The sequence below is a fragment of the Vigna angularis genome, chromosome 6, assembly GCF_016808095.1.
Source record: "Vigna angularis cultivar LongXiaoDou No.4 chromosome 6, ASM1680809v1, whole genome shotgun sequence".
Lineage (NCBI taxonomy): Eukaryota > Viridiplantae > Streptophyta > Magnoliopsida > Fabales > Fabaceae > Vigna > Vigna angularis.
Genome location: NC_068975.1, coordinates 19502591 through 19517326, shown reverse-complemented (window position 1 = coordinate 19517326; position 14736 = coordinate 19502591). Strand labels below are relative to the sequence as shown.

The 14736-nt window shown below is 35.8% G+C and overlaps 1 protein-coding gene across 1 annotated transcript; it reads right to left on the bottom strand.

Annotated features, from left to right (window-relative positions):
• Positions 1-402: 402 nt before the first annotated feature.
• LOC128197527 (secreted RxLR effector protein 161-like) lies at positions 403-903 on the bottom strand. The gene has a single exon (XM_052879582.1). The coding sequence runs from the start codon at positions 901-903 to the stop codon at positions 403-405; it is 501 nt and encodes a 166-aa protein (XP_052735542.1).
• Between the last annotated feature and the right edge of the window lie 13833 nt (positions 904-14736).

Here is a 14736-nt window from a genome sequence, read left to right as displayed (position 1 = left end):
TCTATAACCACTAACAAATTAGTGCTCTTAGTGCCTAGAAAATAGCAAATAAATCCTACCAGTCAACATGACTTTTATTTTCCTAAAAAATAGCATAACATATTATTTTAATTTCTAAATTTCCAATAGTCATCAATCAACACTCCTCCTTGACTTTGGAACTGCAAACTCCAAGCTTTTGTGTCACGAACTCAAATCTAGATTTTGGAAGTGCCTTGGTTAGGATATCAGCCACTTGATTTTCTGTTTTGCAGTAAACTAGTTTCACTTGTCATTCTCTTTGAACTTCTCTTAAAAAGAAAAGCTTTATCTTAAAATGCTTTGTTTTGCCATGAAAAACTGGATTATTTGCAATTGAAATTGCAGCTTGATTATCCACAAAATCTTTGTGCTATCTTCTTGTTATATATGTAAATCAGTCATGATCTTTCTTATCCAAATAGTTTGATTGACAGCAGCTGCAGCAGCAACATACTCTGCTTCTGTTGTTGATTGGGCTATAATTTCTTGCTTTTTGGAACTCCATGAAAAAACTCTAGAACCAAGTGAGAAACAGTAACCAGAAGTGCTTCTCATATCATCAACACATCCTGCCCAATCACTATCTGAATATCCATGAAAACTTAAGCTTTCAACTTTGTTGAACCATATACCATAATCAAATGTGCCTTTAACATATCTAAGAATTCTTTTTGCTGCTTGAAAATGAATTTCACTAGCACAATGCATGTACCTTGATAACAAACTCACTGAATGCATGATATCTGGTCTGGTGGCAGTTAAATACATTAAGCATCCTATTAAGGATCTAAACAACTTTTCATCAACCTTTTCAGCACCATCTTCTCTGCAAAACTTTTCTTTTTGGTTCATTGGAGTTGCAGCTGACTTACACCCTTCCATGTTGAACTTCATAAGTGTCAGAATCGGCTGCAGCGGAATGGTTAGCGTGGGATAACAAACCAAGAGGGGGGGGGGGTGAATTGGTTCTTACTAAAAACGTGTGCCTTAAAAATTTCTACTCAATTAAACTTACTTAGCAAATAATAAAGACAATAAAATAGAGTAAGGTTGAGAGAAATTTGCACAGATGATTTTATCCTGGTTCGGATCTTACCAATCCTACGTCCAGTCGCTTATCTCAAAACAAGATAAACACTTCAATAATCACAAAACTATTACAAACTACAATCACACAGATACAATTTGTCAAAGTTTAGAAAACACCTCTCTTGAAGCCACAAGAGATGAAACAACACCTCCTTTGAATCTTCACAAAGGATGAAACACTTCCTCCGAATACTTCACGAAGGATGACTTCCTCTTCCGAACACTTCCTTAGATGCACCAAGGATGAACCAGCTATTCCTCTATCACCGTAGCAGTATTTCACCAACTCTACAGACAGAGTTTCCTTAGCTGAGCAAGAGCACACAATTCTCAAGAGTTTCTGAGTATTTGAGCACAAGGGAAGAGTAGTAGATTGTCCTCTTGAGAGGAAATGAGAGTCTATTTATAGACTCATCCAAAAGCTCTTCCATTTTTCGTTTTCAGCCTTTCTTACTGTAATAATCGATTATCTTAAGTTGCTAATCTATTTTAGGAACAATCGGTACCGGTATAGAGTTGCACAGCGGAATAAAATATTTAGAAAGCGTGTTACGGTCACAAATTAAGTCATGATGGTCCGTTTTAGAAAATCAATTTTCTTAGAGAAAATTTAACAAACACTTGATGTGCGTAAAACAGTAATGAGTGTAAGGAATAGAAAAATTGACACACTGAATTTTTATCCTGGTTCGATTCAAAAGAATCTACGTCCAGTTGTTAATCACTATAAAAAGTGATTAACGATTTCACTAAAATCAGTTTCAACAAAGTACAATTAAGAGTGAATAAAAAGCATAAATATAAAACCTTCCTTCGACCAACGAAATGGAAGCAAACAATCTACACTTTCCTTCTACTCCAGAACAGTGCAGAACAGTTCTTCCTTCGACCAACGAACCAGAAGAACAATACCGTTGCCAACTCGAAGAGAATAACTCCGACCTTTGACTCACAAAGCGAGAGCTTCTCCTTTTCACGAGACTTGACAGTGCAATGAACTAGCTTATGGAACTTCCTCAGATAACACTGTATTCTCACAAGCTCAGTAAAAATTCTAGGAGTTTTGGAACTCACCTATATAGCCCACTAATCTAATTTCGCAAAGATGAATTATAACTGCCGCAGATAATCGATTATTGTTAGTGCTAATCGATTATTCAAGTCCGTTACAGGGTTTTCAAAAAAGTGATAATCGATTATCCTGAGGAATAATCGATTATTTTAGTGACTTTGGCAGTTCTCATCAGAACTGTGATAATCGATTATTTGGAGTAATAATCGATTATTCCAGTGCAACGAGGTTTTTTAGAATGGCTTAGGATAATCGATTATTGCTTCTAATAATCGATTAAATGCGTAGCAGTTCTAAGAATACGAATTTTTCTAAGTATTACATGTTTAAAGCTTTTCCTAATACATTTATGATCTACAAATTGCTTTTAAAACAACTATAACAATCTACATCTTTCAGCATCATCAAAACTATTTATCTTCAAATTTACCAATGCTTCTTCATTGGTAACAATCTCCCCCTTTTTGATGATGATCAAAAATCACTTTTTTAAAAGCAACTTTGGGTTATCTGCAAAAGATACAAACTGACAGACAATAGTAGGAGTTAGTAGTAACTGCACATATTTCTCCCCCTTTTTGATCAGAAGCAAAAAGAGTGATAATGCTCCCCCTTAATATGAACTCCCCCTCAATTAAACAGTGTAAGTACCAAAACAATAGATCATTTTATTCATGAAAACATTAAAAATTACAAGGGCACATAAAGCAAGACATGAATATGATAAAACAGTCTAGGAATGTAAAACAAAAAAACATGAAAGCACACTAATCATAAAATCCTAAATCTAAAATTCAGGACTTGGTGGTCTCTCTGGAGGTTGGAGATTAAAATGATTTTCAATGTTGCCAATGCGAGTATCAAGGTCATTGATTTGGTCGATCACAAATTCTTCATGATTTTGTTGCCACTCATATATTTGTTCAAAGTGAGTTTTTTGAAAGAGACGCATATCCTCCAGTTGTTTGGACAGGTTTGCAAAATGCTCCTCCATAGTCAAGGATGAATGTGAAGGCATGTGAGAAGGACCAGCATCAGCAGATGGAGCAGCTGGGATAGGATCAACCATATGGGCGTCCATATCGTCAGTGACAGTGTCGTGGTGATCATCATCCTTGTGAATGATCACACGGCCACGAGCAACAAAACCCATTTGGCGAAAGGTTGTCTCACCAATTTCAGTGCCAATTGCTCGAATGGAGGTAGTGAGTTCGCCATCCACACTGACACCTTTGTATTCCAAAATTCGAGAGATGAGAAGTGCATATGGAAGATGATAAGAAGAATATTTCTTGGCCTTTACCATTGTGTCGGAGATAAGGGCTGGCCAATCAATGTGGATGTGATTCAAAAGCCCATATAGCAGTAGAAGATCTTGCTCTGAGCATTGAGCATGGTTAGTGGCACGAGGACATAGGATCCAGACAATTAAGTAATGAATCATCCTTTCTTCAAACTTGAATCCACCCACAAGCAGTTGTCGACGATTGATTTGTTGTTCAGGAGGGCGCAAAAAAGATTGAAAAGCTAGGAGACGATTGAAGTTCGGAATGCCAAGATGGATTTTGACAGCATCATCCCATAGTGTGAGGTGTGCGACATTCGTCCATATGTCATCATCCATAATTATAGGGACACCTTTTACTTTTGTTGTGATGATACCGTCACAATAATGCATATTGAAGTAGAAGACACGGATAAGATCAGGGTAGATGCACCCCTTTTGCTCCACTAGATGAGTAAGTCCTTGAGCATGAAACAAATTTGGAAATTGAAAGCCATAAAAACGATAAAAGTCAAGACGAATGAACTTTACCGCCATGATTCGGCGTTCTTGCCAGAAATGGACATAGTCACCATGTTGCTCCTCATCTGAAATCCAACCTTCGATAGAAGCAGAACGAACATTGCGGGAGCGAGAGGAAGAAGCACCAGCAGTCCTCCTGCGGGTTCTTCTTGAATCAGCCATGAGAGAAGTGGGCAAAAAGAATTGGTTTTTGGAAGGAAAGAAGAATGAGGAAGAGATTTGGTTCAGATTTGGGTACAACAAGGTTCTGAGTACAAAGAGGTGAGTAATAATCGATTATAGGGGGCTATTTATAAGCTAAATCGAAAAAGTAACCGTTTATAGCCGTTTCCAATCGTTAGGATTCACTGTAACGGTTATATTTTTGAAAATAGATCGCGTGATAATCGATTATTGTAAGTAATAATCGATTATCTGCTCATAAGTTACTGTCCAGAAATTGTGTAATAATCGATTATGTATAAAGATAATCGATTATCTTTGCATAAAAGTCTAGATTTGGGTTTGAATAGGAATAATCGATTGTGCTATGGTATAATCGATTATTTGCGAATAGGGGTTTTGCCAAAGATAAAAATAATCGATTATTCTATGGTATAATCGATTATCTGCGAATAGGGGTTTTGCCAAAGCTCAAAATAATCGATTATTATCCTATGATAATCGATTAAAAGCGCTGATCTTACAAGAATTGAGAAAATTTCGTAAATATTGAGTTTAGGACATATCTAACACCCCTAACTCTCTTCTAAGCGCATAGAATCGATCTTTAGGTAATGCTTTAGTGAAGATATCAGCCAATTGATGTAAAGTATCAATGTATTCAATTTGACAATCTCCCTTTTGAATGTGATCTCTCAAGAAATGATGTCTAATTTCAATGTGCTTAGATCTTGAGTGCATTATGGGGTTCTTAGTTAGGTTGATAGCACTAGTATTATCACATTTCAAAGGAATGTGATCAAGGAAGATATCAAAATCCTCTAGTTGCTGTTTCATCCATAAGATTTGGGCACAACAGTTGCCAGCAGCAATGTATTCAGCTTCAGTAGTAGATAAAGCTACACAGGCTTGTTTCTTTGAATGCCAAGACACTAAAGAACAACCCAGAAAATGACAAGTGCCACGAGTACTTTTCCTATCAATTTTACAGCCACCATAGTCTGCATCAGAATAACCTATTAAACTAAGGGAAGCATCAGATGGATACCAAAGTCCAAAAGAAGGGGTTCCTTTAAGGTATTTCAAAATCCTTTTGACAACAATTAGATGAGATTCTTTAGGATTAGCTTGGTACCTAGCACACACACATACACTTTGCATAATGTCTGGTCTACTAGCAGTTAGATACAGTAATGATCCTATCATTCCTCTAAACATGGTTTCATTTACCCCTTCACCAGAGTCATCCTTATCTAAATAGCAAGACGTTGCCATAGGTGTGTTGGCTTCTCTACAAGTATCCATACCAAACTTCTTAAATACTTCTCTACAATATTTAGTTTGAGAGACAAAAGTCCCCCCATCTATTTTCTTTATTTGCAGCCCTAAGAAGAAGGTAAGCTCACCCATCATAGACATCTCAAATTCACCTTGCATTATTTGTGCAAATCCCTCACATAATGAATTATTTGTAAACCCAAAAATAATATCATCTACGTATACTTGAACAATCAAGATATGATTGCCTACTTTCTTAATAAATAGGGTGGAATCAACCTTTCCTCTAGAGAAATCATTTTTAATCAAGAAGGTGCTAAGTCTTTCATACAAAGACCTAGGTGCCTGTTTAAGACCATACAAGGCCTTTTTTAACTTATAAACATGATTAAGATATTTAAAGTCCTCAAAACCAGGAGGTTGACTAACATATACCTCTTCTTTAATAACACCATTCAAAAATGCGCTTTTCACATCCATTTGGTACAATTTAAACTTCATCAAAGAGGCATAAGCAAGTAATAATCTAATTGCTTCTAACCTGGCTACTGGAGCGTAAGTTTCATCATAGTCGATACCTTCCTCTTGACAGTAGCCCTTTGCAACTAGCCTGGCTTTGTTCTTTGTGATGTTTCCATCTTCATCAAGCTTGTTTCTAAACACCCACTTTGTTCCAATGATTTGATAATCATCTTGTCTAGGAATGAGTTCCCAAACATCATTCCTTTCAAATTGATTAAGTTCTTCTTGCATAGCAACACACCATTTATCATCTTGAAGAGCTTCCTTTATGTTCTTAGGTTCTACCTGAGACACAAAAGCTACGGTTAAGCAGAAATTATTAAGATTGTGTCTAGTAGTTACCCCTTTTAATATATCTCCGATAATGTTGTCCAGAGAAAGTCCTCTTGGTTGTTGATAGCTTTTAGGATCAACTACTTGATGTTCATTTTGAGTTTCTGGTGGATAGTTTTCATTTAGATACATCTCTTCAAGAGCTTCCCTCAAATAATCCTCATCACCTGCAATTGGTTTATTTGACTCAAGAGGGTTCACCTCAAGGTCCACAATTTCATCAAAGACAACATGCATTGATTCTTCAATTTTCAAGGTTCTTCTATTAAACACCCTATATGCTTTGCTAGTTAAAGAATATCCTAAGAAGATTGCCTCATCAGATTTAGCATCAAATTTGCCTAGATTATCTTTACCATTATTCAAAACAAAACATTTACATCCAAATATTTTCAAATGAGATACATTTGGTTTTCTACCGTTAAACAGTTCATAGGGAGTTAGCTTAAGAATAGGCCTAATTAACATTCTATTCAACACGTAACAAGCAGTACTAACTGCATCACCCCAAAAGTATTTTGGCACATTAGATTCATTTAAAAGAGTCCTAGCTAGTTCTTCTAATGACCTATTTTTCCTTTCAACAACACCATTTTGTTGGGGAGTTCTTGGAGCAGAAAAATTATGAGCAATTCCATGTTCTTCACAAAACTTTTCAAAAGATTCATTTTCAAACTCACCACCGTGATCACTTCTCAAGGTTTTGATTTTCAATTCCTTTTCATTTTGAACACGTTTTGCAAACGACTTGAATGCTTTAAAAGCTTCACTTTTAAGGGTTAAGAAGAATGTCCAAGTAAATCTAGTGTAATCATCAACAATCACAAGAGCATAGTAGTTTCCACCAAAACTTTTAATTCTAGATGGACCAAACAAGTCCATATGCAGAAGTTCTAAAGGTTTTGATGTTGAAATCATGGTTTTAGATGAGAATGAGGATTTGGTTTGCTTTCCCTTTTGACATGCAGAGCAGAGTTTGTTTTTCTCAAATTTTAAATTTGGCAAACCAATCACAAGATTTTTTGAAATCAATTTATTCAAATGTTGCATATGTATATGTGCAACTCTTTTATGTCATAGCCAAGGGTTTTCCTCTTTAGCAATTAAACATGTTATATTATGACTAGATGCATTTTCAATATCAATCAAGTAAATGTTATTATGCCTAACACCTTGCAAAGCAATTTCAGTAGAATCTTTAAAATATACAGTGCATCTATTTCGTTCAAAGGTTACCTTGAGACCCTTGTCACATAATTGACTTATGCTTAGGAGATTGTGCTTGAGACCTTCAACACATAATACGTCCTTTATAGTCAATGTGTTTCCTCCTCCAATGTCTCTAGTTCCAATGATTCTACCTTTGTTGTTATCTCCATAAGTCACAAATCCTTGCTTCTTCTTCTCAAAAGAAGTAAACCTTTTCTTGTCACCGGTCATGTGTCTTGAGCAACCACTGTCAAGATACCACAGTGACTTCTTTGACTTAGTAAGTTCCTACAAAACAAATTGGAGCAATACTTTAGGTCCCCAATCTAATTATGGGTCCTTGGGGTTAGTTTATGCAAACATTCATCATTTTACAATTTTAACCCATGCATATTTACCATTTGGAATACCAAAATGTTTGATGTTGCATTTGTTTGAGGTGTGACCAATTTTCATGCAGTAAAAACAACAAGTCTCACACACTTTATTTTTCATAAAAGTTCCTTTTTCTACCCAAACTCTACGAGTTCTTATAACTTTATAATTTTTGTTTAGATGCGTGTTTCTACTTCTAGAAATGCTTCTCTCAAAGTTTGTCTTGGCATGTGACTTAGACTTATTTGCCTTTGCAAGTAAATTCTCAAGAATGTCAATATCAAACATATGACTTTTACATGATAGACATTCAACAGGTTGTACAACAATATCATATTAAGATAATTTAGTTTCCAAGTTACTAACTTTGTTCCTCAAAACAACTTCGTTATCTAGTACTTTGTCATACCTCAAATTCAATTCATTATGCTCTTTCTTTAGCTTTTTATGAGCAACATCAAGTTTTTCAGATTCATTTAACAAATCAAGAAATGCCTTTTGTAAGTCAAATTCATCACTTGACTCTAAGCTAGAATCACTTACTTGGCTTCCTGCATCTTCTAAGTCTGCCATTAAGCACAAATTTGCTTCTTCATCTGAATCGCTTGAACTTGAAGAACTAGAAGCATTCTCTTCCCAAGCTATGTAAGCTTTCTTCTTCTTTGGAAAATTTCTTTCTTTCTTTTCTTCACTTTTCCTATTCTTAGGACAGTCAGTCTTCACATGACCTCTTTCTCCACATCCATAACATTTAATGGTTGATGGAGATCCTCGATTTTCTTTCCTTTCTCCATGGTATTTGTTTTTTCCCTTTGCTTTCATAAATTTAGCAAACTTCTTAATCATAAGACTCATGTTTTCCTCATCGTTATCGGAATCATCATCCTCAATTCTCTTAGAACTTTTTCCTTTTGAGATTTCAGATTTGAAAGCAAGCGTCTTTCTTTTGCCTTGATCCTCTTCTGTAGTTAATCTTTTCAGCTCAAGTTCATGCTCACGAAGCTTTCCAAAGAGAATCGCCATTGACATCTGAGTGAGGTTTTGAGACTCCGAAATGGCAGTCACCTTTGGTTGCCAAGACTTGTCTAATGATTTCAAAATTTTCACATTCAATTCGTCAGTGTCAAAAGTCTTACCCAAACTTGTCAAGTGGTTCACAATGTGAGTGAAACGCTTCTGAACATCAGATATTGTTTCTTCAGATTGCATTCTGAACATCTCATATTCCTGAATGAGTGTATTCTTCCTTGCACGTTTCACGTTGTCTGTACCCTCATGTGTGACTCTGAGAACCTCCCACATTTCCTGTGCTGTCTTACACACTGAAATTCTATAAAATTCATCAAGTACTACAGCAGATGAAATAATATTACGAGCCATAATGTCAAATTGGGCTCTTCTATTTTCCTCAGGAGTCTAGTTAAAGTATGGTTTTTCTTCTTCTACACCATCAACAGTTCTTTTAGGAATATAGGGACCATTTAGCACAGCTTCCCAGATGCCTCTGTCAACAGACCCCATAAAAATTTCAATTCTGACTTTCCAGAATGCATAGTTATCACCAGTAAAAAGGGGTGGTCTGTTGATGGATGCACCCTCAGCATATACTTGATTTTGATGAACGGCCATTTTCGCAAAAGTTTGAAAGAATATCAAAGCAAGCTCTGATACCAATTGTCGGAACAATCGGTACCGGTATAGAGTTGCACAGCGGAATAAAATATTTAGAAAGCGTGTTACGGTCACAAATTAAGTCATGATGGTCCGTTTTAGAAAATCAATTTTCTTAGAGAAAATTTAACAAACACTTGATGTGCGTAAAACAGTAATGAGTGTAAGGAATAGAAAAATTGACACACTGAATTTTTATCCTGGTTCGATTCAAAAGAATCTACGTCCAGTTGTTAATCACTATAAAAAGTGATTAACGATTTCACTAAAATCAGTTTCAACAAAGTACAATTAAGAGTGAATAAAAGGCATAAATATAAAACCTTCCTTCGACCAACGAAATGGAAGCAAGCAATCTACACTTTCCTTCTACTCCAGAACAGTGTAGAACAGTTCTTCCTTCGACCAACGAACCAGAAGAACAGTACCGTTGCCAACTCGAAGAGAATAACTCCGACCTTTGACTCACAAAGCGAGAGCTTCTCCTTTTCACGAGACTTGACAGTGCAATGAACTAGCTTATGGAACTTCCTCAGATAACACTGTATTCTCACAAGCTCAGTAAAAATTCTAGGAGTTTTGGAACTCACCTATATAGCCCACTGATCTAATTTCGCAAAGATGAATTATAACTGCCGCAGATAATCGATTATTGTTAGTGCTAATCGATTATTCAAGTCCGTTACAGGGTTTTCAAAAAAGTGATAATCGATTATCTTGAGGAATAATCGATTATTTCAGTGACTTTGGCAGTTCTCATCAGAACTGTGATAATCGATTATTTGGAGTAATAATCGATTATTCCAGTGCAACGAGGTTTTTTAGAATGGCTTAGGATAATCAATTATTGCTTCTAATAATCGATTAAATGCGTAGCAGTTCTAAGAATACGAATTTTTCTAAGTATTACATGTTTAAAGCTTTTCCTAATACATTTATGTTCTATAAATTGCTTTTAAAACAACTATAACAATCTACATCTTTCAGCATCATCAAAACTATTTATCTTCAAATTTATCAATGCTTCTTCATTGGTAACAGATTAGTCACTAAAAGACAAAATAACGGATAGTCGAACGACTCGAAAACGGCTAGTTTTTCAAACGGTCACCTTGCTAATCGATTAACAGCCCATGCTAATTGATTAGCGCTAATCGATTAACAGCCCTTGTTAATCGATTAGCATGCAGTGCAGGGATTTTCCATGGCTCTCTGGAATAATCGATTATTTACCCCTGTTAATCGATTAGCACTGCACAGTTTTGCTACTTGGTTTATTTTTACATCACTTTTGAATGCTTACATCAAACCACTAATTTCCTATGTTTATACAGTTATTACAAAAGTTACAAGTCTTCAAAAGATCATTCTTCATGAGTCTTGACTATTCTTGACTTGATTTAGATATCATCAAAACTTCATCTTCAGCATTTTGCTAACAATAAGGACTTCCTTTGCATACTTTTCTTAGCACACAAATATTTCATTTTTCTTTTGCTGCACTTGCATACCAAGAAAAAATGTCATCTTTCCAAGGTCTGTCATTTCAAAGATATTTTCCATTTCTTCTTTAAACTTGTCAATCATCTCCTTACAATTTCCTGTAACAAATAAGTCATCAACATACAGAGATAATATAAGTATATCTTCATTCACCTTTTTAATATATAAGGTGTACTCAGACTTTTCACAAAGCCTAAGCTCATTAAATGTGCATTAATTCTGCTATACCAAGATCTTTGTGCTTGTTTCAAACCATATAATGCCTTTTTCAGTAGATAAACCTTGTCTTCTTGTCCTTGAAGAGCAAAACCTTTTGGTTGTTCCACAAAAAATTTCTTCCTCCAAATATTCATTCAAAAATGCTGATTTTACATCCAATTGATGTATAAGCCAGCCTTTTTGTGCAGCTAGTGCTAGCAGCAACCTTATTGTGTCTAGCCTGGCAACTAGGCCAAATGTTTCAGAGAAATCCACCCCAAACATCTGAGCATATCCCTTAACAACAAGTCTTGCCTTGTATTTGTTCACAGAACCATCAGGATTGAACTTGATTCTATAAACCCACTTTACTCCAATGGCCTTTTTATGACTAGGTCTATCCACCAACTCCCACGTATGATTTTTTCAATCATTTTAAGCTCCTCTTCCATAGCATTTATCCACCTCTTGTCAGTCGCAGCCTCTTCATATCCACTAGGTTCCATGACCGCAACATTACACCTTTGATAGATGTCAGAAAGCAATCTTGTTCCTCTGACAGGTTCATCATCCACATCTTCATTCTCCTCCTATAATCCAAGCTCATTGTTACCTTTCCAGTTCAAACAATCAAATTGTTCAAGGAATTTGTTCTGTTTCCATCTCCAACAATCAAACTCCAAGAATTTCACATCCCTGTTAACAAAGACTTTGTTGTTATGTGGAAGATAGATCCTGTAGGCCTTTGAAATCAAACTATAGCCTACAAAAATTCCAGGTTCTGCTTTCTTGTCCAATTTGTCTCTCTTAATATGAGGAATATAAGAGAAAGACAAGCAACCAAATATCTTTAAATTAAAGAGCTCAGGTTTGTAGCCGTACCATGCTTCAAAAGGCGTTATTTGTTGTAAAGCTTTTGCTGACAGTCTATTGAGTAAAAGTAGTGTTGTATTTACAGCCTCTGCCCATAATTTTTTAGGCAACTCTTTGTCATGAAGTAAGCACCTAGCCATCTCCATAATCGTCTGACTTTTCCTTTTTGCAGTGTCATTTTGCTGAGGTGAATAAGGGGCTGTAAGTTGGTGTTCTACACCTGGATCTTCACAAAACTTGTTAAATTTTTTGGAAGTATATTCAGTTCCATTGTCGGATCTGATCATGTGCATTTTGTACTTGCTTTGATTTTCCACCAAAGTTTTAAACTTCCAAAAAATGCCAGCAACTTCATATTTAAACTTCATAAAATATATCCAACACATTATTGTCATGTCATCAATGAAAATAATATAATACCTACTGCCATTCAATGATGGTGTGCTCATAGGTCCTCCAACATCTGTATGTATCAATTGTAGATTTTGTATAGCCCTCCAAGTCTTGTTTTTTGGAAATGGGAGTCTTGTTTGCTTTCCATATTGACAAGCAATGCATGTAGGAAATACTTCTTCTATATCAGGTAAGCCTCTGACCATGTCATTCTTCTTCATGAATATTAGAGCATTGTGGTGAAAATGGCCCAATCTTTTATGCCAAAGTATTGTACTGCTGACCTCTTTGTGCACTGCAGCCTGTTCTTCACTCATGAAGTCCAAAGCAAAGCTTTTTCCTTTCATTCTAACTTTAAATACTTCCTTGCCTGCTGAATCTTTAATCATGCAGTTTTTGTCTTCAAACAAAACCTTATAACCTTTTTCAAGCAATTGAGGAACACTCAACAGGTTTTGGTTAATTTTCGGAACATATAAAACATCTGAAATCAGTTTCAAACTTGTTTGACCTTCAATTGCCATTGTTCCTTTGCCTTTTACTGCAATATATGCTCCATTACCTACTCTGACTTTAGAAAGTGCAGTTTTGTCAAGTTCTTTAAAGAGTTCTCGATCATAACTCATGTGATTTGTGCAACCACTGTCTATGAGCCAACTTTCTGTGGAGCTATTGGTAGCAAAGCATGTAACAGCAAACAATTTTTCCTCTTGTGGTTGATCCTCAGCAACTTTAACTTCTCCTTGTTGTTGATGAGATTTGCAAATCTTTTCCATGTGCCCTAGCTGCCCACACTTATGACACTTTACATCCGGTCTCCACTAGCACCTTTCTTGTGGATGATTGGTTTTCTTACAGTGAGGACAAGGTGGAAAAATCTGAGTATTATTACTCTTATTGTTGATCTTGTTTAATCTTCCAAGTCTGGTATCATTGTTCTACTTCTTCCTTTGTTTGTTGCCATTGCTCTGGAATTTGACTTGGAAAGCACCCTCCACAGATCCTTCTTGCCTCATAAGTCTTCTTTGCTCTTGGGCCTGTAAAGCATGCAGCACCTCTGCCAAAGTGATCTTAGATAGATCCTTTGTGTTCTCCAAGGTAGCTATAGAAGCTTCATATCTTTCTGGTACTGATACAAGAATTTTTTTCAACAATTCGTGAATCAGAAAAAATAGTGCCCAACAATCTTACTTTGTTGGCAATGCCAAGCAACATATTTGAGTAATCTTTGATGGTGTCTGATTCGTTCATTCTTTGCAGTTCAAATTCTCTCATTAAATTCAATACTTACATGCTTCTAATTCTCTCATCTCCTGCATATTCTTCCTTCAAGTAATCCCAAATTGCTTTTGTTGTGTTGTGAGACATGATCCTGGTGAAAATTAGTTTTGAAACACCAAAAAATAGACATGCCTTTGCCTTTGCTTTCCTGGTTTTTTTCTCCTTGTAGGTTTTCATCTAGGCTATAGTGGGGATGTCGGGCAGCGGAGCAATATCGTAATCCTCCTCCACAGCTTCCCAAATATCCAAAGCCTCTAGGAAGTTCTGCATTTTTATGGCCCAGAGATCATAGTTATCTCCATCAAAGATAGGAGGAGCAACTTGAGAGAAACTTGTTTCAGCATCCATAGGTCCCGTAAGATGTAGCTCTTGATACCAATTTGTAGGTTATTTTATTGAAGAAAAAGTTGACAGAGAGGAACACATGAATATAAAATTGCATTAATATTTTATTGAGGAGTGCTATTGCTTTTATAGAGCAAATAACTGAACGTAAATGCACGTAAATGTTGGCATCTATAACCACTAACAAATTAGTGCTCTTAGTGCCTAGAAATAGCAAATAAATCCTACCAGTCAACATGACTTTTATTTTCCTAAAAAATATCATAACATATTATTTTAATTTCTAAATTTCCAATAGTCATCAATCAACACCTTCCAACATTGAGAAAGTTTCTGATATATCTTCCTTCTCTTGATTATTTTTAAGACTATCAGATGGGTATATTCACTTACCAAAACGCTTGACAAGTTTTCTAACAAAAAGGATAATTTGTCTTAGAATATAGTCATTGTGTAACAAATTCTCAGATCATGTTTGTTGTTGGAGTTCCAGGGGCTTTTAGTAGTCAAAATCTGGTAATATCCACAAACTTCCCAGTTATAACCTCAAATTTCTACTAGGCACAAGGGATTCACATGTTAGACATCCTATTCATAGTACAAC